The following is a 27,836-nucleotide window of genomic DNA, read 5'->3' as shown; positions in this document are numbered from 1 at the left end:
TTTGTTTAATGAAGGTGACGGTGAGACGGTAAGTGTATAGCATGCTTTGATCTGCTTTTCACATGCAAGTCTACAAGTATTCAACGAGGGATGACCCCATAAAACACTATCCACACCTCCGGGCTTCCGAACGCGTCCCCGGATCCTGATTACATGGCTGTCCTTGTTAGTGATTTGAGGCCTTGAAGGATGTGCTGCGGCAGTGCTATGCTTCTTGCCAAGACATTAATAACGTCGTAATCACCCTCTTCAGACCAAGGTGTGTGACCCTGCGGTCATCTTCCGTTAGGCTTCCCCTTCAGCCCTACCCAGCTCGATGTTGCGGTACCTCTCCCGTTGGTCACATGGATCAGGTTTGTTATTGGTGCCCGTGCCAGTTGGCGCATAGCCTGTAAGCGACTGGGAAATCGGAGTTGAAAGCATCAAGCGTATATCCTAATTTCTTCTATAGTATGGATAGATACCGCAGAACCTACTCTGCCTTAACTGCCAAGGGCTCCTTGCCATTTGGCTTGGTACTTGTGTTGGCTATCGCGGCCGATCTCGTGTCCTCGACCTCAATGCCAGCAATAAAAGCTGCGCTCACGAACTCGAGAGCCGCAACAAAAACACACAAGAAGCTGGCAATAGCGAAGTGAGTGATGGTTGAACCAATTTCCAACCATGATCCCTCATCTTTGACAACCCAGAAGAAGTAGAGTGTCAGAACGTCGCTCGCGGTAAGAACAACCATGAAAAGAGCGGATGGCGCCACACCCAATCTCTTGTTCAGCACTCCAAGGTTGGCTGATATGAGGAAGAAGGGAATGATGATCTTGAGGATCAGTAGCGCTCCTTGCGAAAAGGGGTCGAACACTGGAATCAAACGCGAGACACTTTCCAAGCTGAACGATGAGATGGAGGCAATATTGCCCGTGCTAAAGAACGCTGACTGAAGCAGGACCATAAAGAACAGTGCAATACGTGCATCAGACAGAGTCAGGGGTCGGAAAGTGCCCAGCTTGCGCTGCTGGCTTTCAGCGACAGCCGCCTCCTTTTTGGCCTTGCCTTCCGAGAAGGCGTGGGCTGCGTACTCGAGACGCACCCAGGCCAGCAAAGTGATGCTGAAAGCGACATAAAACAGCCCTTCGTATGAAATAGTCAAAATGACAAACGTTGGAGCACATGTTAGGAAGATGATGGCAAGGCGATGCATGTAGTGGCTGTTGGGCTGTAGTCGATATGCCAATGGCATCAGGAGCGATACAACTACTGCTATTAGTATGATGTTTGAAAATGTAACAAGTGTGATTTACCTAGAACAAACCAACCAACGATTTGATTTCCCTTTGGAAGACCAAGCTTGGCTTGTAGTGACGTAGCGCTGGAGTATGTAACAAATGTTGCGAGAATAATAAGGCCAACTTGAATTCCAACAAGAGTCCGGCTTGTGCCAAGACGTTTCGATTTGGCCTTGAATGTCGTGAAGTCTGATAAGATGAAGTCCTCAAGGACCAAGTAAGCCAAACCAATGACAGTCATTAGTCCACCACCAGCCAGTATAAGAGAGACGTTTTCAACTTTCATGGCTGGGAGTAAGGTGAATGTGCTCATAGCCAAGCAGGAAAAGAACCATAGCAAGCTTAAGAAAAGATGGGATCGCAAGAATGAGAAGCCCAATGTTACCGGCCAGAAAGCACCCACAACAAAAAGCCCAGTCAGGATTTCACGGTGAATGTATCCCAAAGCCAAAGATTGAATGACGCCAAGATAGAGAACGACATTGAACACAAGTGCGATCACGGCACCGCCAGACCTGACATGACCAAACAAAGCGTGGGAACCTTTAACAACGTTGGCCCTATGCGCATAGACCTCTTCCCAGAATAGGACAGGGAAGAATGCATACAGGTAGTACGCGGGAGGAGATTTAGAAACGATAAAGGATGAGTAGAGCGCAACGAGGACTGATAAAAAGAAAGCAGACCCAAGCAATGTGCGTTGAGGAGGTGTGCTCTCCTGCACCACATACAGAGAAAGGACAGTTGTGGTAGCATAGGCCATCCAGCCCAGGTAACCAACAGTGATCAAAGCACGGAGGAATAACCAGTCGTAAGTTTGAAGATATCGCAAACCTTGAAGACCAATCGACATCAGAGCATCTGATTCTTCAATAGCCTCCTCAAAGGAGCCAGCTTCGATCAACGAGCGAATGTGAGCGATACGTAACTCTGGACCAAGCTTGTCCTCGCTTAGCGGTCCGTATGGCTGGTAGCGAAGCTCTGCATTCCTCTTGTTCTCTTCCTTGACCCGATACTGCTCGAGGATGACTTGGGCGTTGGCCAAGGAAGCCTCCGCCTTTTCCTTGATAGGTGCAGAAAGGAAGTTCAAGGGGAGTTGACCAACACCATTCGCAGGAAATTCGGCACCGATCAGATACGACATCAAAGCGGCGACGTCAGCTTGGGCAACATCGTGTCTGCGTACATGGTCCAGGTTCCAATCAGAAGAGAGTTCATCATGACCAGGCGCAACACTGTCAGGGTGCAATTCAGGGGCCGCAACACCAGAACCCCATGAGATGAGAGGAGTTCTGGTATTGTTAGGATGGCCATCGCCATGGCTGCCCCAGTCTGACATGCCGTGATCAGCGGTGAACACAAAGGCAGTCCGGTCATCGGCATAAAAGCCTTCAATAAGCTCGACAATTTCCTTGACACCTTGATCCACCACCTTAATGTTGTGAAGGTATTCTTTGGAGTATGGTCGGTAGGAATGTCCAGTGGTATCGAGACCCAGCAAATGAAGGAAAAAAACCACCTTATCCTCACGAAGTGCGGTGTTGAGCGTCTCGTTCGTGGCAGCTGCAGCAAAGAAATCCTTAACATGGTCAAAAACCCAGTAGTCAAGCTCCGTTGCATCCTTGGAGAAGTCCTCAAGCTCGGCCCCGTATGCGAAAGCGTCGACTCTGCCCGGAACAGCACCGTGCTGGAACATGGGGAGGATATCAGGGCTTCCCCAACTCCATGTGTGCCGGCTGCGGTTGAAGACACTATCAAAGTTGACGGGGTTCATCTTCCATCCTGTCGCAACAGCCGAGACGTCCTCGTACAAGCCAGCAATGAGGGCCACATGGCCTGGCCGTGACTCTGTTGGAACGCGTGTATGGGAAACACCAAAGGTTCCATGTTCCAATACTCGTGAGCGAAGGTAAGGAGCCAGATGGCGTGGAACAAGGTCTTGATCGGTTTCGGGGTAAGGTTCGGGGTGGGCTTGGAAGGCTTTGTCTGCACGGAGTCCGTCACCTAAAGACACAATCTGTTAACTAAGAGCCTGGAGCATGAACAGTACGTCCACTTACCAACGAAAAGCACAAGTCTGTCCGCGGGTGCTTTGGGAGAATCTGCTGGGCGCTCGACTCCAAAAAGTTGCATGCCCGTGACAATTGGGCTAACGAAGTAGATGTCGAAGATAGAAAGTATATACACCAAGTGGAAAGCGACCGCAATGGCCATGAAGCCAATGCGACTAGAGCCAGCCATGGCGAAGTAATAGAGCCTCTCAGACACGTAGTTCGCAAGTCCGGAAGGTTCGAATGGTCGATGATGTTTTTTCTTGGTGTAAGTCAGAAGTCAGGGGGATGGAAGAGGAGAATACACAAAATCCAGCCACGCAAACAGAAAAGCAGGTATTCTATAAACGTCAAAAGGCAAAGAATCGTATCAATGAAAGATCATGAATTGAAAATCATGAGGTTTTGTGCCCTCTTTTATTAGATCAGAGGTAAAACGAGAGGCAATCTGCTGTGCAGATGCAAAAAGGCCAAGACATAAACCGTGGCCAGAATTAGAATGACGCTGATGAGGGGACGCGTTAGACACCTAATGGATGTAGCCCCGTTGATCTAGTCCTGGTCCCGCTCGATCAATTTAGTGCTTAATCTGCAGGGGAGACACGCTAGTGGCCCAGCCTGTACAACCCTTTCATGTCTGTACCTGAAAGTTACCTTGGTCTTATTGGCTCTAAGCCTTAAGCTGTCAGTTGGATGGAAATATCCAATTCCATATCGCTGATGTTTAACATTCGGGAGCCAATGAATCGGACTGAAACAGTCAGGATAACACGATTCTTTGAGCATTTGTCTTAATGTTTAACTTCCACTTGCCAGGCATAATTGCGGCAGGTCATTTCTCTTCGTACAGCAGCTCAATGGGCATCTCTGCAACCTTGATGAACGGATCTGAAAGAGAGATTCGGCCTCCAACAAGGTTCTCATTGCATAGGCTATAATTTATTTCTGCATTCAAACATCGGTCCTTCGACCTCCCCACGCTAATGCTTTCTAGTTGCTCGTACATGCATGTGTCAAAAAGAAGTTGGGTATCATAACAAGAAACACATTCGACCGCATCAATAACATGAATTTGCGCTTTTCACTACCTCGTCAAATCTTCTGTCAAAGACTTGTTGACTCTGGCGTAAAACTTTAGCGCCTGAGATCGTGGGAACGTGATCTCTTCCGTGAGATATCCTGGGAGCATATCTATCAGCTGCTGGTCACGTCCTGCATCCAGTTGTGGTTGATAGGTAAATGACACATCGTCGTAGTTGTCCGCCGCGTCGTCGTTTTCGACTACGAGTTTGAAGTGAAGGGCTGGTCATTATGTCAGTACAGAATTACAGGATGGAAGGGCGTAAGGCCAAACTTACTGCCATTGCGACCAGTTTGGATGCAGTCAAAGGTGTCTTCCATCTCCTCTTGCTTCACACCCCGTAGAATCAGATCTGTCAAATCTGCATAGAGCCTTTCCTTCGCCAGCGCGGTGGCTTGCGCCGCATGAGCAGCTCCAGCTTGGGCAGTGCGATTCGCCAGCCCACTGGCCTTCATAGCGCTTCCCGGGACTCTGGAATTATTCTCCGCCGACCTCGCAGCAGCCAATTTGTTAGAAAGGGTCTTAATTTCTGACTTGGCATCGGACAAAGAGCCGTTCAGGGTCTGGATAGTGTTCTCCAAATTTTCTGTCTCGGCTTCATTTTCGACTAATTGTTTCCGGAGCTCCTCACTTTCGTTTGCGAGCGCAGTCTGGGCAGCCAGTTCAGCTTTCAGTTCAGCTATAAGCTTGGTAGCGGCTTCTTCAAGTCAGTACAACGGTCATGGGAAATCTTCATAACAAAGCTTACCGGCAGTGCGCTCCTCAGCCTGCTTTTTGAGTCGCTCAAAATTTCGCTCAGCTTCTCGAACTCCTACGTCACGCAGATCTCGATGGCGAGCCTCAAGGGCCGTGTATTTCCTTGTAAGATCTTCTAGTTGCCGGCGCATGGTATCGTCGCTCATATTGTAACTTTGCCATGGTGCTGGAGCCTCGATGCTAGGTGGCTCGCCAACACCGTCATCTTCGTCCGCTTCTAATACAGGATCCAGTTCCATCGGGTCCTGCTGTGTCTCTGGAACTTCTGCAATTGGCGTGGTAGGCTGTCGCGGAGGCCGACCTCGTCGTTTTACAGCGCTTTCGGGAGCAAGAATAGATGTATCGCCATTCGTCTTCTTCGGTCGCCCACGCGTTCCTTTCTTTATATCTGTAGCCGGGGCGCTCGAAGGAATTCCAACGTCCTCTAACGGTAATGTTTCGTCTATAGATATCTGTTGAGCTTTGCGCGTCCCCTTTGTACCACTCGCAGTGGCTTTACCTGAAGCAGCTGGTTGCGCGTCCGATTCGGACACAGTTGGAAGCTTGTCGCTATTCGCTTGACGCGTCGCTCGAGATGCAGGCTTGGTGATCTTACTAGCTGAGCCTGGTGGTCGGCCACGAGGCTTTTTGGTAACACTACGCACAGCTGCTTGAAGGTCGGACTTGTCAAACATATCAAGATCGGGCTCTGAGTCGGAGGCGGCAAGTCCAGCAAGCCCTGCGGCCGGCTTTGCGCGAGCGCGTGGTGGCATTGAATCCTTTTTTATTGGTAACAGTCGGTCAAGCGTATCGTTTAATAAAGGCGCACAAGGATATTATGGTAGCTGAGAAAGCCGTGATCAAAATGGCAGACGTCAAGGCCCAATCGCATGTGTTGCGCAAAGAATTGTCGTGGGGATAGCGATAAATATTGGAGGGGAAGGTTTCAAATCAATGTTTACAATCCCACCAAGATGAGATGTTCATCCATCTAAACAGATTGGGCGCTGGAGCATGGTCTGTGCTCTAAGACTAAGGCACAGTAGCGGCTAACTGCCCGCCACCCACTTACCGCCCGCTCTGCTGAGATCTTGTCGCCCCGGGCGGACATGTGCCAGCGTAGAGTTAGGTTTGCCGGATCGCGCATATCGATCTTTTATTCTTCATACCACCTTTCTCACTTTCGTCGACCCCAACATTTTTTTCTGCCTTCCAAGCAGCAACTGGCATCGTTGGAAATGTCATGATCGCAGGAAGATAATAACACACCTGGCTTGATTATCTACTGGCAATCGTCGCCGTCTTAACCCTCTCTCGTTCCGTTATCTCATGCCATCCGAGTCAGCCCCTTGGCTGCGCTGGGTCCTCGGCATGGGGGAACGACGCAAGCTCGGCGATGTCGCCATGGACGTCCTGCTCTTCGCGGGTATGGTTAGTACAAACTCCGTAACGTCCAATGTATTATCTGGGACGTGACACTAATATCATGATTAGATGACTGCTGGCCTCTACGTCGCTAGAAATTTCTTGAATCCCATACTCAGCAACATCGCCGACCCCGACAAAGAAAAGCACGAGCAAGCTAGACGTCAGGCGAAAGCGCATTTGGAGCGAATGAACAAGAATAAAAGAGATGGACTTGATTATGGCGACGACAGTGACTCCAGGAGAGGAGGACCTCGGCCTGAGGACTTGGTCCTGAATGAATACGAAAATCTAGTCGCACTCGAGATGGTACCGCCCGAAGATATATCTGTTGGATTTGATGGTAAGTAACTGTGCATGTCGGGGCATGTTGCATATTGCGGTTCGTTACTAACAGCGATAGATATTGGCGGTCTGGACACAATCATCGAAGAACTAAAAGAATCCATCATCTATCCTCTGACGATGCCACACCTTTACTCCCACGCCGCACCACTACTGTCTGCTCCCTCCGGTGTTCTTCTGTACGGTCCTCCAGGTTGCGGAAAGACTATGCTTGCAAAGGCTGTTGCCCATGAAAGTGGTGCTTCTTTCATCAACCTACATATTTCGACTTTGACTGAAAAGTGGTACGGCGACTCGAACAAAATCGTACGAGCCGTCTTTTCGCTTGCTCGAAAAATGCAACCCGCAATTATCTTTATCGACGAGATTGATGCTGTGCTCGGTACTCGAAGGAGTGGCGAGCACGAGGCCAGTGGCATGGTCAAGGCTGAGTAAGTTTGGTATTGCAGTAGTTATTTGTCGATCTGTTCTAATAATCTGCAGGTTCATGACTCTCTGGGATGGTCTGACATCTTCAAACTCATCAGGAATGCCTGCTCGCATCATGGTGCTAGGCGCAACTAACCGCATCAACGATATCGACGAGGCCATTCTCCGTAGAATGCCCAAGAAATTCCCCGTCACGTTGCCAGGAACTGAGCAGCGACGAAGAATCCTGCAGCTTGTCCTGCAAGATACCAAGACGGATCCTGAGCATTTCAACCTGGACTACGTTTCAAGAATCACTGCTGGACTTTCAGGTAGTGACATTAAAGAGGCATGCCGAGACGCGGCCATGGTACCTGTCCGAGAATACATGCGTCAGCATCGCGAGAGCGGGCAGGCCATGTCAACCGTGGACCCAAGACAGTTCCGTGGGATCAGGTCTGACGATTTCCTCGGCCGCGAGGGTGGAAACATCAAGCTACAACCGATCAGACAATCAAGCGGTGTTGAGGAGTTAATTGCGGAGGAGCAGGATTAGCGAACGGGACTCTGTGTGTATATAGGCTGCCAACAGCAGCCAATGTTGCTGAATAGAAACACTCAACCCTGGATTTCATCTTATCAGTAAAGCTCCAATCAGCTGCATCGCAATGTCTCTTGTGGTTTTATTACCTATACCGTATCGCTCGCACAGTAATATGTCTCCGCATATGTGAACTTGTCCACCATTCAGGATTGAAGTTGGCGAGCTATAACGATATAAAGCAAGCCGGGGTCCGGTACCGTCCTCCGGGTCTGCCGCATACAGTGTCTTCCAACGTGCGTCCCCACGCGCAACGCACAGGACTCGATGGGCCATGATAGTGTTTGATCACGTCATTTGATAACCCCACCATACTTTCCGAGGGACCGATAGCGGGCTACCTCGAGATAAGTGCACAATCAGTGACCAAGCAAGTATTCTGATATCAGTAGCCCTCCGTTTATCGGTCGGATGATTCAGAAGCGGTGGGCAAGGCCCATGAAACTGCGGTTCTCTATTGAGCTGTTGCGGCTCTTCAGAGGCTTCAAGCACTGGAAACCAATGGCTCAGGCCTCGAGTCTATTGCTGCTTTAGGTGCGTGGCTGCACTGTAGTAATGTAAACGCCCTCCAATATAAAGCTCTCCATACGTAAACTACAGGCCAATCCACTCCATTTGCGGGGAGATCGTGCAGGCCAGAAAAATTACAACGTTCCCCCAGACCGCCGACAGCGGGAGTGACTCCCCGACTCCCGAACGACCGTCCTCCTTCAAGCTACCAGGGAGTCTACCTCTTGCTATTTACCTAACTCAGCATCTTCCTTCATACTTTTACCTTGAACCTCAATTCTTCGTTCCTCAAACCTCTTCTCTTCAATTCGGCATTGGGTTTCGTCTTACATACTCTGGTGTCGGATCATTGCCTAGCGCCGTCCTCTCCTCGCTCTAAGACAGCTGCCGCCATCGTTCTCGCTATACAACTTCATCCCGTTGCAACACCCAATATTCTACAGAATTGAAAAATGTCCGCTCCTTCGCCTACCGAGTCCGGCAAGTCCGCCGACCCATTGAAGCGAGTCGATAACGAGGGGCACGACCTTCCTCCCTCTCCTGCTCCATCGAGCCCGCGCAATGGTCGCAAGCGCTATGCTCTCGCCACCGAGCTTGTGTACACAGACAGCAAAGATCAATATGGCGCCTCCAGCGTTCCTATCTACCAATCTGCCACCTTTAAACAGACATCAGCCAGCGGCGGCCAGCAAGAATATGATTACACACGCTCCGGAAACCCAACCCGAACACATCTTGAACGACACATTGCCAAGATCATGAACGCTCAGCGAGCGTTGGCCGTCAGCTCGGGAATGGGTTCTCTCGATGTCATCACTCGATTGCTCAGACCCGGCGACGAGGTCATCACTGGCGATGATCTTTACGGTGGCAGCCATCGTCTTCTCACTTACCTGGCCGCTAACCAAGGCATTATCGTTCACCACGTCGACACCACAACTACTGATAGCGTGCGGGCACGCCTCTCGGAGAAGACTGCCATGGTTCTGCTTGAGACCCCTACAAATCCTTTGATCAAGGTCGTTGATATTCCTGGCATTGCCCGCCTGGCTCATGAGGTCAACCCCAAGGCTCTGGTAGTTGTCGACAACACGATGCTCTCGCCAATGCTTTTCAATCCTCTGGATGTGGGCTGCGATATTGTTTACGAGTCCGGAACCAAGTATCTGTCGGGCCACCACGACATCATGGCTGGTGTCATTGCGGTGAACGACACTCAGATCGGAGATAAGCTGTTCTTTGTTATCAACTCTACTGGTTGCGGTCTTTCTCCCAATGACTCGTTCCTTCTTATGCGCGGTGTCAAGACTCTCGCAATCCGAATGGAGAAGCAACAAGCCAATGCTCAAGCCATTGCAGAGTTCCTTGAGTCTCGCGGTTTTCGTGTCCGCTACCCAGGTCTCAAATCTCACCCTCAGTACGATCTCCATTGGTCTATGGCTCGTGGTGCTGGTGCTGTCCTGTCTTTCGAGACTGGCGACCCTGCTGTCTCTGAGCGTATCGTCGAGGCTGCTCGTCTATGGGCCATCAGCGTGAGCTTCGGCTGTGTCAACAGTTTAATTAGCATGCCTTGCCAGATGAGCCATGCCAGTATTGATGCCAAGACAAGAGCTGAGCGACAAATGCCCGAGGATATCATTCGATTGTGCGTTGGTATCGAGGACCCCAACGACCTGATTGAGGATCTTTCGCGCGCTGTAAGTACTGAAATTCTAAGTTACGAGAAAAAAGCTAACGATATTCGCAGTTGGTTCAAGCTGGTGCCGTAACTGTTACTATGGATGGCTTCCACGCAGCTGGAGCGGCTAAGGAGCTCGGAGAGACCCCTCTTGTCTTTCAATAAGTGACGAAAACTCAATGAGACAGAGTTCACCGGAAGCAGAGGTCCATGCCGATGGATTCGAAGAACATTTTGATTTTACGAGCGAACTCAATACTTTGCAGGATACCATTTCAATGCTGGGCAAGTCATGGTTTTTAAACCTTAGACAGGGTGGTGAAAAGAAGAGGCTTGCCACATGTACATCGCCAAAGACGCGATGCTATTAAGAGGAAGAGAAAAGAGAAAAGGTCCTTATCATGAGATTACGCTGGAGTTGGCGGGAAGGAATTCTGGAGTTGGAATTGTTTACTTGGGCACCTGCAATAGGTTTGAGACAAACTCGAATATACGGAAAGATTCAGATTCAAAGATACATGTCTGTTACAACAGAAACCCATCCATGCTTAAATCGTTGTCTTAACTTGATGCCCGAAAGTGCAAACGTATAGCTGCTCCTCAGCCCCCGCTTGACTTTGTGGTCGTGGTAGCGCCATACAGAAACACATAAGCCAGTTTTGTTCACTTGAGCAAACCTCAAATGAGACGTCACTTGTTTGAAACATCACATACAGTGGTCAGTTATAACACAATTTTAGTTACTCAAATTGTAAGCGACTAACTACCAACGGTCCAGATAACAGGTATATTCAACGCTCCCCTTAAAAGAAACTCCCAAATGCAGATGCGGGCTTAAGAAAAGTCAAAACGGTCGGGAAGGACAACGGGTGCCACCAATGTCCATGTATACATGCCGTAGCAGACCCAGGCACTGACAATCTTGACCCAACTTGCTGCGTAGGTACGTCCAACAGTTGCAAAGTCGCCATCCTTGGTGGATTCGTCGAAGTTCATGGTAAGCAAGGTTGCTACCCAGGCTGTCGCCAAAAAGAAGATGATATGGAAGACAGTGTAGCTGTACTGGGTCCTGTTGCGCTCGTCGTCTCCAGCGGGGGCGTCGCCAGCTTCACTTTCATCGTCGGTCAGCAGGGCATCAGCGGGCAAACTACCCTCCTCAACAGCTCGGCGCAAAGCCTCTGCTCGCATCTCACGACGAGCACTTGGCTGCTGAGTTACCAGTCCGTGCTCGTCGTCCTCTGGTAGCTGGATACCGTTGGAATTGCCAAGGCCAAGACTCTGAGTGGCAGCTCGGGTGGTAGTGTATGCAATTGTAAGCAGGGTAACGATGGCACCGATAACAATGGATGTCGTTCGTGTTCCTTGGCCCATGATGAGAGGGTTACACTTGCTGTCGGGCTCCATAGACACGGCAGACATGGTCAAATATGTGCAGTAGACAGCCACCATAGCGGCCTGAGCAAGTCCTGCCTTGGGATTGAATTCCTGGACCGTAGGGTTGACAGAGATGACAGAGATCCCAAGCCAGAAGATGAGGTTGATAGTGATTACAGCCTGGTTCATCGAGCACGAGCCGCGAGCAAAGAAAATGTACTGCACAATGGTCATGGCAAGCGAGCCGATGTACATGCCCAGAGTGGAACCGATCAAGACGAATCGCCAAACTCTCGAATCCGTGTCTTCGATCTGGGCGAGGCAGTACTCAGCCCAATTATGAGCAAGATCAACAAGCAGTATAAGGCCGAGCAAGAGGAACAGCATAGCCGCAGCGAATGCGACGTAGTTGCCCCAGAACAGGAAGAATTCGTCGGGAATCAGGAACGAAAGAACAACAAAGGCGAGCCAGGCGATAATCTTGGGGCCCCAGTAGCCATTTTGAATGGAAGCACGAGGATTCTTTGAGGTTGCGACACCGAAAAGCAAGCCAGCGAGGATGAGATGGAAGAGACCGAGCGCGAAGTTGATTCGGTGAACAGCGAACCAGCCATGACATTCGCCAGTTGGGCAATTGATCGTAACGTAGTCGAGAGTAAGTTTCTGGAGTTTCTTTATTGCCCAGGGCGTGAGCATTATCCAGGCGATAATGGAATTTACGAGGAGGAGAAGGGCGTATGCGATACGGGTTGCGACACTATTGCCGCATTTGCCACAGGCACTGCAGACCATAGAGCAGGTCGCAGCACCACAGCAACTAGCAGCGAAGGACACAATCTGAAGAGAGGGCCAATGTTAGTTTCGATATCAGATCTGTAGGTAAGAGTCGCTAACATACAGTACCGACGCTTGGTACCGCAAGAAGCGGTAAAGATAGAAGAGCACCCATTGCGACAGCGCGTTACCGAGAATGTTCGCGTGGTCTCTCGGGTTGGTTGCGATATTATGGATATCTTACTGCGTATTCCAGCGCAGGTTGAGTCGTTTGCCGATTCGTAAGCTGGCTGGCAGCGCCGTGCCTTGGTAGATGGACAGATAGTTGGATGGATATCCTACTGTCGGTTGTTTGATGGAAAGTTGAGGCTACTGACGATCAAGCCGCCACGTGAGATTACGTCGCCATGGAACAGAAGCCGGTAACAGAAGGCTTAGGTTGCCAAAATAAAGTAGCCTAAGAGCGGGTCTTAAGTAGCATAAGATGACTGAACTATTTCGTATCTTATGCATTTAGCACCCATCGGCGCCCGAAGACCGGATGAACGCAGACGTGGCTGGAAAGGTGGCGCAGTAGGTACGGAGTAAAATACCTGATATTGAACGGACTGTCACTGTACTGTATTACCGGTAGCACTAACCCCTGCCGACAGTGTCTACCGTCTATTCTGTAACGCCTGTGCTTGGTCACAAGGGCCAACTAGCACCTACAGTACAGCAGTCTCGGGACTATCTCCGCGTTCGGCTTGTCTCATGCGTGGTTGTTCAGGGCGAGTTCATGACTATCAACCTCCACGAGATCCCCTAGTCTCTAGTCATTTCCTATCCGATAGGTAGTCCACCCTCGGTATCATTATCCGTCTATCTCGTCTATCATATCCTGTCCCCTTTGTTCATGATCCGTCTCGACTGCCGCCACGTGTAAACCAGTTTCACCGTTCCTCCATCCTCTAGTTTATCCTATCTTCTTTATCAACTTATCTGCGGTATCTCCTTAGGCCGTTGTCAATCTTGTCCTATTGCGTCAGCACTTCCCTCACTAGCTAAATGTTAACTTCATCCTCATAGAACCGTATCCTCCCCTCTTGATATTTTATTCAGTTTCTTTTCAATTCCTTCTCACTGCTTGGTCAGCGAGTCACAATGCATCAAGACCAGCAAAAACGCCTGTTTCAGGCGCGAATTATCGCGAGTATCGCTGCGACTGTCATGTCGTTGGCTTGCGGTACCAATGTAGGTTTTTATTCATGACATATCTCTATCATAGCTGTTCTAACGTCAATTAGTACGTTTACTCGGCTTGGTCTCCGCAATTCGCGGAACGATTGAAGTTGTCATCTACCGAGAGCAACTTGATCGGTCTATCTGGTAACCTGGGCATGTATACTTTGGGTATGCCTATAGGTGCATTCGTCGATCATAAGGGCCCTCGACCTGCTGTTCTTGCCGGTGCTGTCCTCATGCTCCTTGGCTATTTTCCGCTTCACCAAGCCTATCATCGTGGCTCTGGCTCAGTATTGCTTATGTGTGTCTTCTCCTACATGACTGGCTTGGGTAGCTGTATGGCATTCGCTGCTGCTGTCAAGACGTCTGCTCTCAACTGGCCCAAGAACCGTGGAACGGCCACGGCGTTCCCTTTGGCAGCCTTCGGTCTGAGTGCCTTCTTCTTCTCTTTCCTGGGTGCTGTCTTCTTCCCTGGCGATCCCAGCGCTTTCCTTGAGCTTCTTGCTTGGGGTACCTTTGGCCTCACCTTTGGCAGCTTCTTCTTCCTCAAGGTTTACCACGACCAACCCGAGTATGAGGCCGTACCCGCATCGGAGGATACACAGAGCGTCCCATCATCTTCTTCTCAGCAATTCCGACCTGGCTCTTCAGAGGAGCCGAAGCCTTTCCACTCGCCCCGAGTGAACAATGAACCCGGTATGTTAACTAATTCCAGTAGTAATAGCACCCGTACCAGTACGGGCTCGTACGCACCCGCTGTACCATCCTCATCCACCACCGCCCCGGATCCGACGGTCTCTCCTGGATATCCATTTGCGCCTGAAATCGGCCTTGTGGTCGCCCCCGAGAACCCTGAGGACCTCGAGGTTGGCGAGACGTCGCCCCTGATTTCTCGCCCCACATCACGAACCGAACAACCCCTTCTTGGAAACAATAATATTAATAGCGATGGATATCACCATGTAGACATTCGAGGTCTCGCCCTCTTGCGCAGCATCAGCTTTTGGCACCTCTTCATCATCATGGGTATTTTGGCAGGCGTTGGTCTCATGACCATCAAGTATGATTATCCCGTGACCTTAGTTTGGGAAACACTCAGCTGACAATGTCTAAAGCAACATCGGAAATGACGCCAAAGCTCTTTGGAAATACTATGACAAGAACGTCACCGACGATTCTCTCGTTCATCGACAGCAAATGCATGTATCGACCCTGTCTATCTGCAGCTTCCTCGGCAGATTGTCAAGTGGTAAGTCAAGTGACAGCATCTACTCGTTATGTCAACTTCTTACAATATCTCTAGGTGTCGGTTCCGATTTCTTAGTCAACAAACTCCACGCCAGCAGGCTCTGGTGTCTCGTTGCTGCATGCGCCATCTTCATCTTCGCTCAAGTATGCGCATTGAACGTCGAGAATCCACACTGGCTTGGGCTCGTCTCGGGCCCGTCTGGTCTGGCTTATGGCTTCCTCTTTGGAGTATCTCCATCTCTTGTCGCCGAAACTTTTGGCGTTCATGGATTAAGCCAGAACTGGGGCTTCCTGACCATGGCTCCCGTTTTCTCGTCCAATATCTTCAACATATTTTATGGTAGAATCTACGACGCACATAGCGTGGTCGGTGAAGATGGCGAGCGCTCCTGTATGGAAGGCTTGGAATGCTACCGTTCCGCGTATTGGGTCACATTACTAGCATGCTGCGCTGGAACCGGTATCACTTTTTGGGCGATTCGCCACCGACACGCGAAGCATCTGAGGGCGATGGATAAAGGTGAAGAGGAGGATTAAGCATGCGGGTACTAGCACTAAAGAGCCGGTTCTCAAGGCGTTCGGTATAGAGATTTGAACTGCTTCAACTTAGAATTGAGATCATAGACAGACACAAGCTAACGCTTGATTAAATCAGACACAGCCATTAGGTTTCAAGGATTATCATAAAGAAGATCTAATTTGTGATTATATGCAATTAATGTTTGCCATCCATCTCTCGTTCCATATCCAAAGCTGGTTGATTGCACAAGCGCCAAAATAACGAAGCGCGACATGATTCATCTTCAGCCGTATACCATTGCTGAGAATGACCAAGTCCAGCCTGGGAAAATAAGTAGTTGAATTCTATACAGATGAGGCCATGCTCTTCCAGGATTGCCTCGTCATGCCTCCTGCCCATAAAACGCCAAGAAAATGCTAAAGTCGTGGACTGGCGCCGTAAAAAGACGAATAACGTGTTCCTGATTAGAGTGTTGAGAAGACGTTGGTTCCAGAGCCATGCAAAAAGAAATAGGTATTACTGAGCAAGCTCGCGCTGAAAGTTGAGAAAATAATCGCCTCAAAGTAGAAAATCAAGTCTTTTGCTCTCCAGATAATCGTGCACTGTCGTGGGAAGTGTAAAGAGAGTGTGTGTCAACAGCCAGAAAGGTGAATGAACAAGATAACATGACATGGTATTTGTGACACGATTCTGAATGTGGCACCTCATATGGAAGCCTTTGTCTTCTTCCGGTCCTCATCTGGACTACTGTCAAATATCGCACCTAGTCCACTCAAGGAAAAAGGGTCGTTGGTAGAATGCAACACGACCAACCAAGCGGCAATGATGTTCACCAAATAGTGAAGCATGTATGCATGAGAGATGCCATACATGGCGGCGTAAAGGGCAGTGGCGAACAGAAGCAGGCTCGTGACATAGCCCAAAACCCGGCTCACCCGAGGCACCATCTTCCCTGTTGTCAAGTTCTCCACGAGCAGGATGAAAGGCATTATTGACAAAACATTATGATGTGAGGAGAAGGGTGTGAGCCAATGCACAGCCAAGTTCCGGATCCAGACTGCCAAAATAGGAAGGTTAATGGGAAGAATCCAGAGCATTAGAAGTAGAATAGAATGGGCATAATGGTAGTAGTTCGAGTTGGCGTCGGAAGGGGCGGTGATGTTGATGCGTAGAGCTCGGATTACAGTGAAGAGCTGCACCAGGCATGCTACCAAATAAGCAAACTGATAAGGAATAAACGTCCACACAAGAAACAAGAGGATGGCTGTTGTGATCATACGCCTCTTAGGGGTTGATGGAACAAATGCAGGCGAGCTCACTATCCTCTCATCTTCTGTTGATCCTGACAGAAGAAGTGAGGTTACTGCCCAATAAACAAGACCGAGAACATGTGTGAGAGCTTTTGTCATATAGTGAACCACGGCACAAACCCCGATGCAAACAACACCAATTAGGGGTACGAGAAACCAGAAAAAGGGGTCATCCGTCCCAATGAGCATATCGTGGCGATGGAAGTCAACGCTCAAAGGATCCGTATGGGCCTGATTCAAGAATCTGCTGAGCCAGGAAACTGGAACGCCTTCCAATGATACCGAAAGGAGAGTCAGCGACACGAGAAGTAATGGTATCGATTGTCGCAAACACAGGTCCAAGCTCTGCGAGAATGAGATGAAGACCCCTGAACTGTCATAGACACGGAACTGTTTGCGCAAAACAAGCGCGACAGTTAACATGGGGAAAGCAGCAAAGACAGTTCGGTATCTCATATACAACTTGCCGAGACTACCCCAGAAGTCTGGCTTAATTGTAATAAGAAGGTTGGAGTTGCAAGACGGATCAGTCCAAAACTGAAAAGTGAGGCCCTTCTCAGCGTCACCCAAAGTAGGCGGCAGGTAGGGGGCGACACCATGGAGACTAATATCGGCAGAGTTCGCATTAACAAAGTATTTGGACTCGTATGGTTGATCAAGATATTGTCGAACCAAGGGACTGAAGAGAGCCTTGCCGGCTTGGCACTGAGGGTTTACAATCTCGAGCTTGTATGCAAGAAGCGCTGATTGCAACGAAGGAATGGTGACTTCCACACTCATTGGGCGACTAGCGGGGAGTTCCACGGAAAGTCCAGAAAGAAGAAGCTTCATAAGACCAGTATCCTCCTTCCTTGAGTAGGTAGACTGGTCACTGAACTCTGCGACCAAGAAGCTGAGAGAGTTTGGCGCAGGTTTCTCCACAATGGCCACGAATTGATGGTCGGAGAGCTGTCCGAGGTCGTACTGAAGGTAAGAAAATGGAATGATTTCTCGCTCTCGATCGAGGTAAAATGGGTATCTGGACGATGACGTCGAAGCAGGAAGTAAGATACGATCAGAGGCTGCATTCTTACAAGCAAGCCTTGTCGAGCCACTGCCGTCTCCAGAGAGATCGATTTGAAAAGGGTAAAGCGAGGTGACCTGTCCGGATTGGAAGGGGTACACGCTGCAAAAAAGGACTTCCACTTTGCCGTTTTCACCAGCGTCATCCAGAGGAGCATCCGTTAGAACAGTAAACCGTCTAGCCTCGGGCGAAACCTGTGGTGGGATGGGAAGTAGATGAGCTTGAGGCTTTGACTGCTTGCCAGTCTGACGGAGGACGAGCCTCTGGCCAGCTGGAAGAATAGATTCAGTGTCGTCACCAAGCGTGAGCAGAGTCGTTGCTTCTTTCAGGGGCAAATCCTTCTCCATCGTTGGCTCCATTCCTGTCAGAAATCGCTTCTTGAAAGTCTTCATTCGTTCGGCCCGTGGTTTGGTCTGCGATGCACGATGAACATCAACAATATCGTAGAGTGTTTTCGTGATCACTTTTCGAAATTGATCGCACCAAAGGATAGCCTGGTGATCCATGCTCGTCCAAACTGTTGGGATACCGGTCGAGAAGACAGTGAATCCGTGTGTTGGAGGAACCAGAGACTCGAGACTTGCATAATCAGACGGAACAATCGTGTCCAGCCCACCGCCTGCGATTGAAACCAAGGTCACATGCCACAAAGGATTGTTGTTGGCCCATTTTTGTGAGTATGCCTGGCGCCAGTAATCGTTGATCTCGTCGTAAATCTGAACTATCTGCCCATCAAAAGTGACAGGAGGGCGAGCATGCGGTGCTGACATGGTAATGATGGTGTTGATTGAGTTTGTCTGGTAATTGGGCTGAACAAGCATAGCTCTCGCAACAACACCACCCATGGAATGGCCCAAAACAATGACTGACGTGGGATCCGGTAGCTTGTCTTCTCGTGCAACGCGCTGAGGGTCGGAATAGAGCGAAAGGATGTAGCGAACAGCTTCGTTAAGGTATTCGGCTTGGTCGAGTAGAGTCTGGCCGTGAAATGCCGTTATATCTTCGTTGAAATCCACAGTGAAGAAGTCGAGACTTCGGACGCCAGCATCGAGAGCGCCATGATCGTGCTGGAGATTGTTGTGAAAGTAATTGGCTGCTTCAGCAGCTATAGGACGGACCTGCTTATAGCTTCCTGCGTTGCCAGGGATAAAAAGTACGGGAATTCCAAGGAGCTATCGATATACGAGTTTAGCAATTCAACGCCCAAGTTGAAATCTGGGAAATGGTAATACAAACCTTGTCTGCTGGCTCGATCCCTTGCTCGCGGTAGAGATACAACGAGTATTTGGTCGCAAATCGAGTATGCTCCGTATCGAATTCGGTGTAGCGCACGTATGAAGGACGCATGTAGGACATACGGCACCCCTTTGGATCCAGTTGGCTGGTTACAAGTGAGCGCAGAATGCCCATAAGAAGCGCGATTCCCAACGCGGAAACAAGCAGGACGATAATGGAGAAGCGCGGACGACTCGTGCGCCGGTTCGGGGACGGAGATTGTGTTGGTGTCCTGGCGAGAGCCATATCGGGGGTTGACGGTGCTGCAAGAGAAGTGGGTTTCAAAGCTGTCGTTGTTTGAATATCCTCTCGGGTCTGGTTATTTCTACCATTGTGGTCATTCGTGGGCTTCCAATTGAGGCTGCTAGGTCGTCGAATTCGTGCTGGCGATGTGCGCGTCCTCAACCTAGTATCGGAGTCGGGAATATCAGACTCGAGTGAGGATTCGTCACCATCATCGGATGATCCGGACGAGCGCCTCTTCATGGAGAAGGCACGTTCAGACTCGCCGCGAGCCTATACCAAGGGAGACGTGGATGGGTTCGAAAAGCAAGATTATCGTTGTCGAGATCAAGATGGGGTCGGTGCGATCTTCAATTTAGACAACGAAGTCGAGAAGACGAGGTCAAATCACAGAGTAGGATGAAGTCGAAGCTAAGATTCAGGTCAAGAACGTCTGTGATACTACTAGCCTGCGCTGGAACAGCTTCGGGACATGCCAGCAGGGATACGATTTAGCTAGGTAGGGTTGGTGAAGAAGCAGCGTAGCGCAACGCAGCGCAATGCAATTGAAGACTTCTTGGGCGGTAGCAAGAGTAGAGCCGACCCGTTTGCGACAATATGGAGATGGATGCAACCGGGGGTTGTACTGTAGTTTTTCGACGGCTGGGATACGTCGGAGGCGCACCTCGGCGTGCGAGTGAGCGTTTGAAACGAACGACACTAAGAAGCAACGAACGAGAGTGACAGTAACAGTGACCGTGACAGTAACTAGGTAGTAAAGAAGCCAAGACCAAAGACGATATTCGCAACGACAAATTATGTATGCGGCATGTCGATACGACTCCCCCAGTCACGTCGGTCGGTCCCTAGGTTGGCTTTGAATTCAACGAATGTGGGTGGGAAATTGGATGTCGATGGCTTCTCCCACTTGTCAGCCGAGTCGGGACCACTTTTAGCGCTATACCGGGCTCCCCTTTTTTTTTCTTCGCACCCTTCCATGGGGCTGGGAATATAGCTGGTAGCCCGCTGAACGCCTGAAGCTGGTAGGCTGGCGGTTGGCTTCAGATAAGCGCCACATCCATACTTCCAGTCTTGGAGTTGGAGAATCCCGTCTTTGACTTCATCAGCACCCAATAATCGAATTGAATTTCCAAAGTTACAAGGAAGAAACCCCAACAATCACCAGCTAGACTAATCTGTCATCACGCATCATACATACCTAGTCTGTTTACTTGGTCCTTCATCAGTGGTTGCAGGGATGTCCTGCAGCTGTATATACATTTAATTTCAGTGCAGCTTCGTAGATGATTTAGAGATGATTGCTTTCGTCTGCAATCAACTATCTTGACTGTGCGCGTATAAGTCAGCGTACCTCTTTTCGATACGAATAAATCATCTCATCCGAACTGAAGTCTCGTAAGACGTCATGTACCTACTGTACTGGGTGCTTAGGTGTAAGGCTTCAACAGCCACCATCACCACCTTTTAAGCCACAATTAAACATAAGTACCAACTGCGTCACTTCCAAAGCATGACAGTTCACGCCTTGCCCACTGAAGTAGTCTACTACTACTGAAGTGTCGACGCCTCTCCCTTCCTAGTTCCCTGTTAGGGCATGAGTAGCGCGCGTTGACAGCGCGTGTTCCGTCTTGGCCTGGTGATAGCTTCCTTGGACTTGAACCAAAGCTTGGAAAAGAGAGCTAAATTCTTGATATATGTTGCGTATCGAATCTATAACCATGAATCGGCGCTCTTATCTGTGGAGTCGCGGCTAAAGTAGCTAGAGTGCCTTTGTGATGTGTAGTATCTGTAGTATGTAGTATGGGTCAGGCTGTTGAGCTCTATTGGTGGCTGGGTCTAAGTGCTGTTGGTTTCGTCAAGTAAAAGCTGGCTCCCAGAACTGGATGCGTATATAGACAGCGCTCACATGTCTTTCACTTCGTTTTACACAGACATTAGTAGGTGATATTGAAGACCAATTGTTCAGTGATCCAGCAACGGAGATCCCGTTTCATAGAGAGGTATTGGACGTATCCGTACCGTTATGCCACTGTGACTGGGTACTTCTTACCTGGTCCAGGTTTATCGACCCTGTGTTTCTTTCATGCAGTGAGACCGTCAAACGCAGGCACGCTACATCAGACGCTGCTCTCATAGGCCGAGCCTTCCAATTTATTACAGTTGATGATCTACCATTTATCATCCATCCTTCTCCCGCTAGGCCAAATGACGAGATGTGGACGACATTCTATTCCCGACATTTCACGTGATCGATCCAGAAACATGAATTACCATATCATCGAAGGATTATATAGCTGCGGAACTATGATTATAGAATTGGTTTTTATGCCATCCAAGCTTCTGTAGTAATGCCTGCCATATTGGCTTTACACCTGGCTGGGAGGTACTTTACTTTAGTATGCAGGCCCCACTACAAGAATATCTGATAGTTGCATTGCCCCAATCGGATAGAAACCCTGTAGGTAGTTACTGCTGCATGCGCGCCGACATCGATAGTAGTTCACGCTGAACAGGAAAGAAGTAAACAAATAATCATCGCAGATCGCTCTTCATGGTTTGGATACGAACCATCAGAGACTGATTTGGAGGCCTATTCGTCCTCCTTCAAACTCTAAATGGCAATAGGATCACTATCCAACTGAGTTCGATGCTATCGATCACTTGTCTTTCCCTTACATGTTCACGGTCCTAAAGTGGATTCTTGAAGATGGCCACTATAAAACAGATTGATGGACGCACAGTAACTATCCCTAACGAATCCATATTGAACTCATGATTGACTTGGCCAGGTTCATCAGATACAGTCAGGGCAGGTTATCGTTGACCTTTGCTCTGTTGTCAAAGAATTAGTCGAGAACAGCATCGATGCTGGTGCAACGAGTATAGGTAAGAACATGATTACTTGGCATGATCAGCTCATGATGAGCGACTAGCATTGGAACATGTGCTAACATCTTCTGGTCTAGATGTTCGCTTCAAGAACCAGGGACTTGATCTCATCGAGATAGCTGATAATGGATCTGGTATTGCCCCTGATAATTACCCTTCTGTGGCTCTCAAGCACCATACATCAAAGCTCTCATCGTACTCTGATATAGCCACATTGGAAACGTTTGGTTTCCGTGGCGAAGCTCTTGCTTCGTTGTGCGCCCTGTCTACCGTTAGCATCACGACTTGTCAGCAAGGCGAGGCTCCTAAGGGGACTAAGCTCAGCTTCGAGACCTCTGGAAAGCTAAGCGGGACAGCTGTTGTTGCAGCCTCAAAAGGCACCACCGTCTCTGTCGAGCGTCTGTTCCACAATTTGCCCGTCCGTCGTCGTGAACTTGAACGCAACATCAAGCGAGAATGGAACAAGGTGATCGCCCTCCTTGGTCAATATGCCTGCATCCAGACCAATTTGAAGTTCTCCGTATCTCAGCAGCCTACCAAGGGAAAGAGAATACATATGTTTTCAACCAAGGGAAACCCTACAACAAGGGAGAACATAATCAATATTTTCGGGGCAAAGACAATGACGGTCCTCGTGCCACTCGATCTGTGCCTCGAGATGCAACCGTCTACTGTCAATCCGGCCATACAAGTCGACTCTCCCCATAAAACTACGTCTAAAGAAGTCCGTATTGTAGGCCATGTCTCAAGACCTTCTCATGGAGACGGGCGCCAAACTCCAGATCGCCAAATGTTCTTCGTGAATGGCAGGCCCTGTGGTCTGCCTCAGTTTGCGAAAGCATTCAACGAAGTGTACAAATCTTATAACAATGCACAAACACCCTTCATTTTGGCCGATATTCAACTCGATACACACATGTACGATGTCAATGTTAGTCCCGACAAGAGAAGCATTCTGTTGCATGATCAAAATCAACTCCTCGACAATCTGCGCACTTCCCTCACAGATCTTTTCGATTCACAAGACTATGCAGTCCCTACATCTCAGCTCATGCCGTTTAAGAATCGCACTGAGATCCAAGCAACTGTCAACACACCATTCAAGCCCCATGTCACTCCTAGGAAGCCCCCTAGTGGCTCCTCCCCGAGCCCTGAATCAGACGACGGGGACAATAGCGAGAAGACACCAGTGTCAAAACTATCATATGGTGGCTCTGCTAGAAGGGTCGGTAGTTCAAGAGCATTGGAGAGAAACCTCAGCAGTCAAAACTTGATCAGCGGATGGGTCGAAAGGGGGGCGACTCGGCGACCAGAGAGCCGAGAGCACCAGGTACCAAATACGGAAGTTTCAACTCCTTCTGTATCAACGAGATCTTCCACCAAGCGAGGAGAACCGAGTCTATTTGTCAGAAGTCCTTCGCCTGCATCCGAAGAAGACGAGAATGATACTACAAAGCCGCTGCCTGTCCGGGATTTCAATAAGCAGCTAAGGGCAAACTCTCACACGAAAAGTAATTCATCTGCTGGACCGGTCAGTCCCTCGGTTTTGGTTGAGGAGGAACCCCAAATCCCTGCTACAATGCCTCTAAGACGGGGCCAACAAGATGTTGCACTTACTACTCCGAGTAAACCTTCACGGGGTAAGGCGATACCAGATACAACTACTGTCATGATAGGAGATGAGGTAGTGGGGAGTGTTGCAGACTCCTCTGATGATGAAGACGAAGAAGCAGATACCACTGCTGACGATGCTATGGAGGTCGACAATCCGAAGCCCTCTTTTGGGAGTCGTCTCACGCAGATATATACTGCTGGTACTGTAACGACAAATGGGAGCCAATCTTTGCGCAAAGAACCCGACGCCGAGTTGCCTGATGATCCCATAGCCTCGGAATCGGGCGACTCAGAATTAGCTAGCGACGTTTCTGCCGATGATGCAGATACTGCTGGGAAAGGCGCTTCCGAGCCGGCTGTACCACCGCCTGCTGACGAGGTAACGGAAGAACACAAAGCACCAAGTGCTTTGCCGGACAATCCTTCTTCCCCAGTAACGGGCGAAGTTACTTCTGTTGATCGCAAGAGTCAAAACCAAAAGTCTAGTGTACGAAAGAAAGAAGCCATGGCTCAACTTTGTCAATCTGTACGAACGAGTGAAGGCCTTATAAGAGCCGAGATGAAATCCTGGGCAAGTCGACTTCCTTCGAACCAAGATTGTTCGGCTGGTGAGGACGAGGTGGCGGATCTTGATGCTGCCGATGCGGAAGACAAGTTATCCCTCACCATAGCTCGTAAGGACTTCTTGAGAATGAGAATAGCTGGCCAGTTTAACATGGGCTTTATCATTGCAAGCCGTCCAGCGAGTTCAAGGTCAGGCGAAGAACTCGAGGCCGCTGAGAATGACGAGCTATTCATCATTGATCAACACGCAACGGATGAGAAGTACAACTTTGAAAGACTGCAGGAGATCCAGACCGTACAGTCTCAACGACTAGTCCACCCGAAAAGGCTCGAGTTGACAGCTCTCGAGGAAGAGATCGTATTGCAGAATATTCCTGCAATAGAAGCCAATGGGTTCAAAGTACATGTTGATATGAGTGGAGATGAACCTGTAGGCTCGAGATGTGAAGTGCTGGCGCTTCCCATGAGCCGCGAGGTGACTTTCTCGCTTGCTGACTTGGAGGAGTTGATAGCGTTACTTGGTGAAGAATCGTCAGAGTCAAAGCATATACCTCGACCATCAAAGGTCAGGAAGATGTTTGCGTCGAGAGCGTGCCGAAGTAGTGTTATGATTGGAAAAGCATTGACACACGGGCAGATGGAGAATTTGGTGCGACACATGGCGGAATTGGACAAGCCTTGGAATTGTCCTCATGGCCGTCCTACGATGAGACACTTATGCCAATTAGATGCGTGGGATTCAAAGGGATGGGCAGGCGATAGTGTGCAGAGTCCTTCAGTCTCCTGGCAGGCTTACATGAGTGGAAAGTAATATTACGAGATAGACCGGCTGTGTAAAACTAAAGACTTTTGTATTATCAAAACATCGGATTAACTAAACTACATTACAAGTGTCCCATATCACGCCGTTACTTCCAATTGGTATATCCCGTCCCATTCAAACCATTCAACATTCGTGCACAAATGCATTCATAAAACAAGTAAACCCAAAATCTCATCTCCTCTCCGCAAGCGGGTTGCGTCCATCAAGGAATGAAAAGTTGTTTCCCGCTGCCCGTCCCTCCTCCGCCATCTTACCACTGACATTACGACGCCCGTACGGTTTCGAAGTATGCTGGTTGTAATCGTTACCGGTCGACACTTTGCGAGTGTCGTTGCCAACCATAACAGGGGGCGTGCCACTTGTAAGCTCGCCATATGATCTGGCATAGAAAGCAGCCTCAGGCTGGATAGAGCTCTGGCGGTTCTGGGGAGCAAAAGCTGGCTTCTCATCAGCGATATCTCTGCTCGCGCTCACGCGTCTTGCGTTTGAGCTGATATCCGTCAAAGAATCCTTGAACTTGAAGGGGAAGTAAGGTGTCTTGGCTCGAGGGGGAGAGGGGCTTTCTCGCTTCTCGGAGGGAGGGTTCAGGCGGAGAGGGTGAGGTCGAAGATCATCATCAGCACCCAAGTCGTAAGACGGATTGTTCTCATCGCCATATTCCTCATCGGAGTCGTCGTGGACGTATCGTTGAGCCAAGGCTTCATATGACTTGTTCTGTCGATTGGCCGCACTCGTCCTTGCTGCTTCCATTTCTCGGTTGCGTTGGTTTGTTCGGGAGATGAGCGAGTCCGTAGGCTTCCAGGTTTCAGTGAACTTGGCAGGGCGAGGCTGGTTGCATCTGTAGCTGCTTGATGGACGAGAGCCGGCCTGGTCATCAAGAGGGATCTCACTGTACGCATCGTAGTAGACTGAACGAGTAGCAGAAGTACGGGTTGTGGCCCTTGATGTCGCGGAGTCTCTGCGCTCACGGCGAGGAGTTGTAGGGGGTCTCTGATGCTGTGGGCTTGGTGGGAATCTAGTTCGAGAGTCTCTGGTGCCAACCGTGGTACTGGAGCCGTTGCGGGTGTGGGTGAAAGGGATTGCGCGAGGTGGTTCAATGCCGTCGTGGATGCCTTCCTGTGGAACAAGAGACTCTCGGCGGACAGTTGTAGCCATAGACATCCGGGGGTCGTCCATAGTACTGGTGGTCGTAACAGAAGACTTGTTCCTCTTGTGCTTGGGTCGAGCAGTAAGATGGCTCTCAAGAGGGTTCATGTCAGGAGGCATCAAGCTGATCTTGCGGAACATAAAGCCCAGCCAACCTGCAATGGCCAGGCTGATGAGATGGAGTCCACCCGACACGGTAAAGGTATAGAAGAGTACAGGCTTGAAAGTCTCCATGAGGGCTTGGTCCGAGAGGCGAGTAATCCATACATCACTCTTGGTACGCACTGATAGGGCTCCAAAAGCGTACAGAGGTACAACACCAAGGTCAGTGACACCGCTAAAGAGCTGATACGATGCGGAAGAGCCAGGCGAGCGTGCTGCAGCGTCGTGAGATAGATGCCAGATGCCATAGATACAATGCAAAACCACGATACCAGGCTACCCGTGTATGTTAGTTACGTTGACGACCAATTGGGTGTAGATAGAGAGGAGCTTACAGTAATTCTCATGATCCAGCCCTCAATGGTGGGGACTTTGTCAATGAGAATCATCAGAGTGAGTAGACCGAGAGCCGCAACGAGTTGCAGTACGCGGAGCACGGATTGTCCATGTCGAAGCCATTTGATGAAACTTTTGCTGCGAGGGCTCATAGAAGAATATTCGTTGGTTCTGTAGGTGAGAACCTCGTGCATACTGAGTGATAGCCAGGTTAGCATTGAATACATTGTCTTGGGGCTTACGTCCACACTCACTCAGGATGTCTGTTGAATGAAACAAGAGGTCCATTCTGTTTCTTTCGCGGCTTGGGAGCTTGCCAGCTTGCTCTTGTGACAGCCTTGGGATCAAACTTGGGCTCTGGGAAGCGTGAATCGTTCGATACGGCGCTATAAAGGAAAGGCGCTTGCGACGGAGCCATTGGTGCGAATGGTCGCAATGCGATGCGCTCAAGTTTGCGCGGACTTGACTTGGGGCTAAATCAAGTAAAATGAAAAGAAATGAATGAAAATGCTGATCCAATTGCTCGTTTCCTATTGGAATGAAGGCGATGCAGTAGTTCGCAGATTGACTGCGATAGACGGGGTCGTCAAAAGAATGTGATTGTTACCCGAGATATTTACAGTAAGTAAGTAAGAGGAAGAGGAAGAGTGAGGGTCTCAGTCAGATCCGGGTTGGGAACAATCGCCCAATATCGTATCGCATGCATCCCAATCGGTCGCTGTCTCTGACGAAATGTGTACATCAAGGAATGCCGGGGGCGGGCCGCGTTGGTACAGCAACAGGCTTACTTTGTCTTGTCGCTTCGGGGGGTTGGACCTAAGGCTGGCCAATGCTTGCTCAGTAAAGATAGACGGGCAGGTGGGTAACAGAAAAGCTGTTATCCAAGGTTTAGGCTACAGAAATAAGGCAGCCCAAATGCAGGTCTAAGCTAGCATAAGATGACTAAACTATTTCGTCTCTTATGCTCTTAGCAGTCACTTCTTCTGACACCCTGGAGACGGGATCCAGTTCTCGTGTTAGTAGTAAATGACTAACGTTGAGTTAAAGAGTCACTTCTCAATCATTCATTGGTTTGTCTTTCCTTGACCTGATGTTTCCATCTCATCACATCCGTTTTGGAATATGGTCTTGTCAATAGTGCCGCGCTCTGGTCGCCT

General features: G+C 49.5%; 9 protein-coding genes across 9 annotated transcripts; 4 read left to right on the top strand and 5 right to left on the bottom strand.

Annotated features, from left to right (window-relative positions):
• Positions 1–472: 472 nt before the first annotated feature.
• On the bottom strand, positions 473–3,521 carry FIESC28_04338 (uncharacterized protein; the record flags this gene model as incomplete). Its single annotated transcript, XM_031158485.1, has 3 exons — positions 473–1,248; positions 1,296–3,284; positions 3,341–3,521. The coding sequence occupies 3 exons, from the start codon at positions 3,519–3,521 to the stop codon at positions 473–475; spliced, it is 2,946 nt and encodes a 981-aa protein (XP_031017430.1).
• An 894-nt stretch (positions 3,522–4,415) lies between these two features.
• FIESC28_04337 (uncharacterized protein) lies at positions 4,416–5,920 on the bottom strand (the record flags this gene model as incomplete). The annotated part of the gene is made up of 3 exons (XM_031158484.1): positions 4,416–4,633; positions 4,690–5,112; positions 5,161–5,920. 3 exons carry the CDS (start codon positions 5,918–5,920, stop codon positions 4,416–4,418), a joined length of 1,401 nt encoding a protein of 466 aa, XP_031017429.1.
• Positions 5,921–6,476: 556 nt separating this feature from the next.
• On the top strand, positions 6,477–7,881 carry FIESC28_04336 (uncharacterized protein; the record flags this gene model as incomplete). The annotated part of the gene is made up of 4 exons (XM_031158483.1): positions 6,477–6,578; positions 6,642–6,915; positions 6,976–7,348; positions 7,401–7,881. 4 exons carry the CDS (start codon positions 6,477–6,479, stop codon positions 7,879–7,881), a joined length of 1,230 nt encoding a protein of 409 aa, XP_031017428.1.
• A 1,007-nt stretch (positions 7,882–8,888) lies between these two features.
• On the top strand, positions 8,889–10,279 carry FIESC28_04335 (uncharacterized protein; the record flags this gene model as incomplete). The annotated part of the gene is made up of 2 exons (XM_031158482.1): positions 8,889–10,133; positions 10,184–10,279. The coding sequence occupies 2 exons, from the start codon at positions 8,889–8,891 to the stop codon at positions 10,277–10,279; spliced, it is 1,341 nt and encodes a 446-aa protein (XP_031017427.1).
• A 669-nt stretch (positions 10,280–10,948) lies between these two features.
• On the bottom strand, positions 10,949–12,437 carry FIESC28_04334 (uncharacterized protein; the record flags this gene model as incomplete). The annotated part of the gene is made up of 2 exons (XM_031158481.1): positions 10,949–12,325; positions 12,387–12,437. The coding sequence occupies 2 exons, from the start codon at positions 12,435–12,437 to the stop codon at positions 10,949–10,951; spliced, it is 1,428 nt and encodes a 475-aa protein (XP_031017426.1).
• Positions 12,438–13,405: 968 nt separating this feature from the next.
• On the top strand, positions 13,406–15,271 carry FIESC28_04333 (uncharacterized protein; the record flags this gene model as incomplete). Its single annotated transcript, XM_031158480.1, has 4 exons — positions 13,406–13,495; positions 13,549–14,546; positions 14,602–14,735; positions 14,790–15,271. 4 exons carry the CDS (start codon positions 13,406–13,408, stop codon positions 15,269–15,271), a joined length of 1,704 nt encoding a protein of 567 aa, XP_031017425.1.
• Positions 15,272–15,958: 687 nt separating this feature from the next.
• On the bottom strand, positions 15,959–19,388 carry FIESC28_04332 (uncharacterized protein; the record flags this gene model as incomplete). Its single annotated transcript, XM_031158479.1, has 2 exons — positions 15,959–18,799; positions 18,864–19,388. 2 exons carry the CDS (start codon positions 19,386–19,388, stop codon positions 15,959–15,961), a joined length of 3,366 nt encoding a protein of 1,121 aa, XP_031017424.1.
• Positions 19,389–21,852: 2,464 nt separating this feature from the next.
• On the top strand, positions 21,853–25,023 carry FIESC28_04331 (uncharacterized protein; the record flags this gene model as incomplete). Its single annotated transcript, XM_031158478.1, has 4 exons — positions 21,853–21,885; positions 21,935–22,031; positions 22,112–23,659; positions 23,711–25,023. The coding sequence occupies 4 exons, from the start codon at positions 21,853–21,855 to the stop codon at positions 25,021–25,023; spliced, it is 2,991 nt and encodes a 996-aa protein (XP_031017423.1).
• Positions 25,024–25,206: 183 nt separating this feature from the next.
• On the bottom strand, positions 25,207–27,097 carry FIESC28_04330 (uncharacterized protein; the record flags this gene model as incomplete). Its single annotated transcript, XM_031158477.1, has 3 exons — positions 25,207–26,619; positions 26,679–26,874; positions 26,934–27,097. 3 exons carry the CDS (start codon positions 27,095–27,097, stop codon positions 25,207–25,209), a joined length of 1,773 nt encoding a protein of 590 aa, XP_031017422.1.
• Between the last annotated feature and the right edge of the window lie 739 nt (positions 27,098–27,836).

The sequence above is a fragment of the Fusarium coffeatum genome, assembly GCF_003316985.1.
Source record: "Fusarium coffeatum strain FIESC_28 chromosome Unknown BRIP53273_contig_88, whole genome shotgun sequence".
Lineage (NCBI taxonomy): Eukaryota > Fungi > Ascomycota > Sordariomycetes > Hypocreales > Nectriaceae > Fusarium > Fusarium coffeatum.
This window is presented reverse-complemented; position numbering and strand designations above follow the sequence as displayed.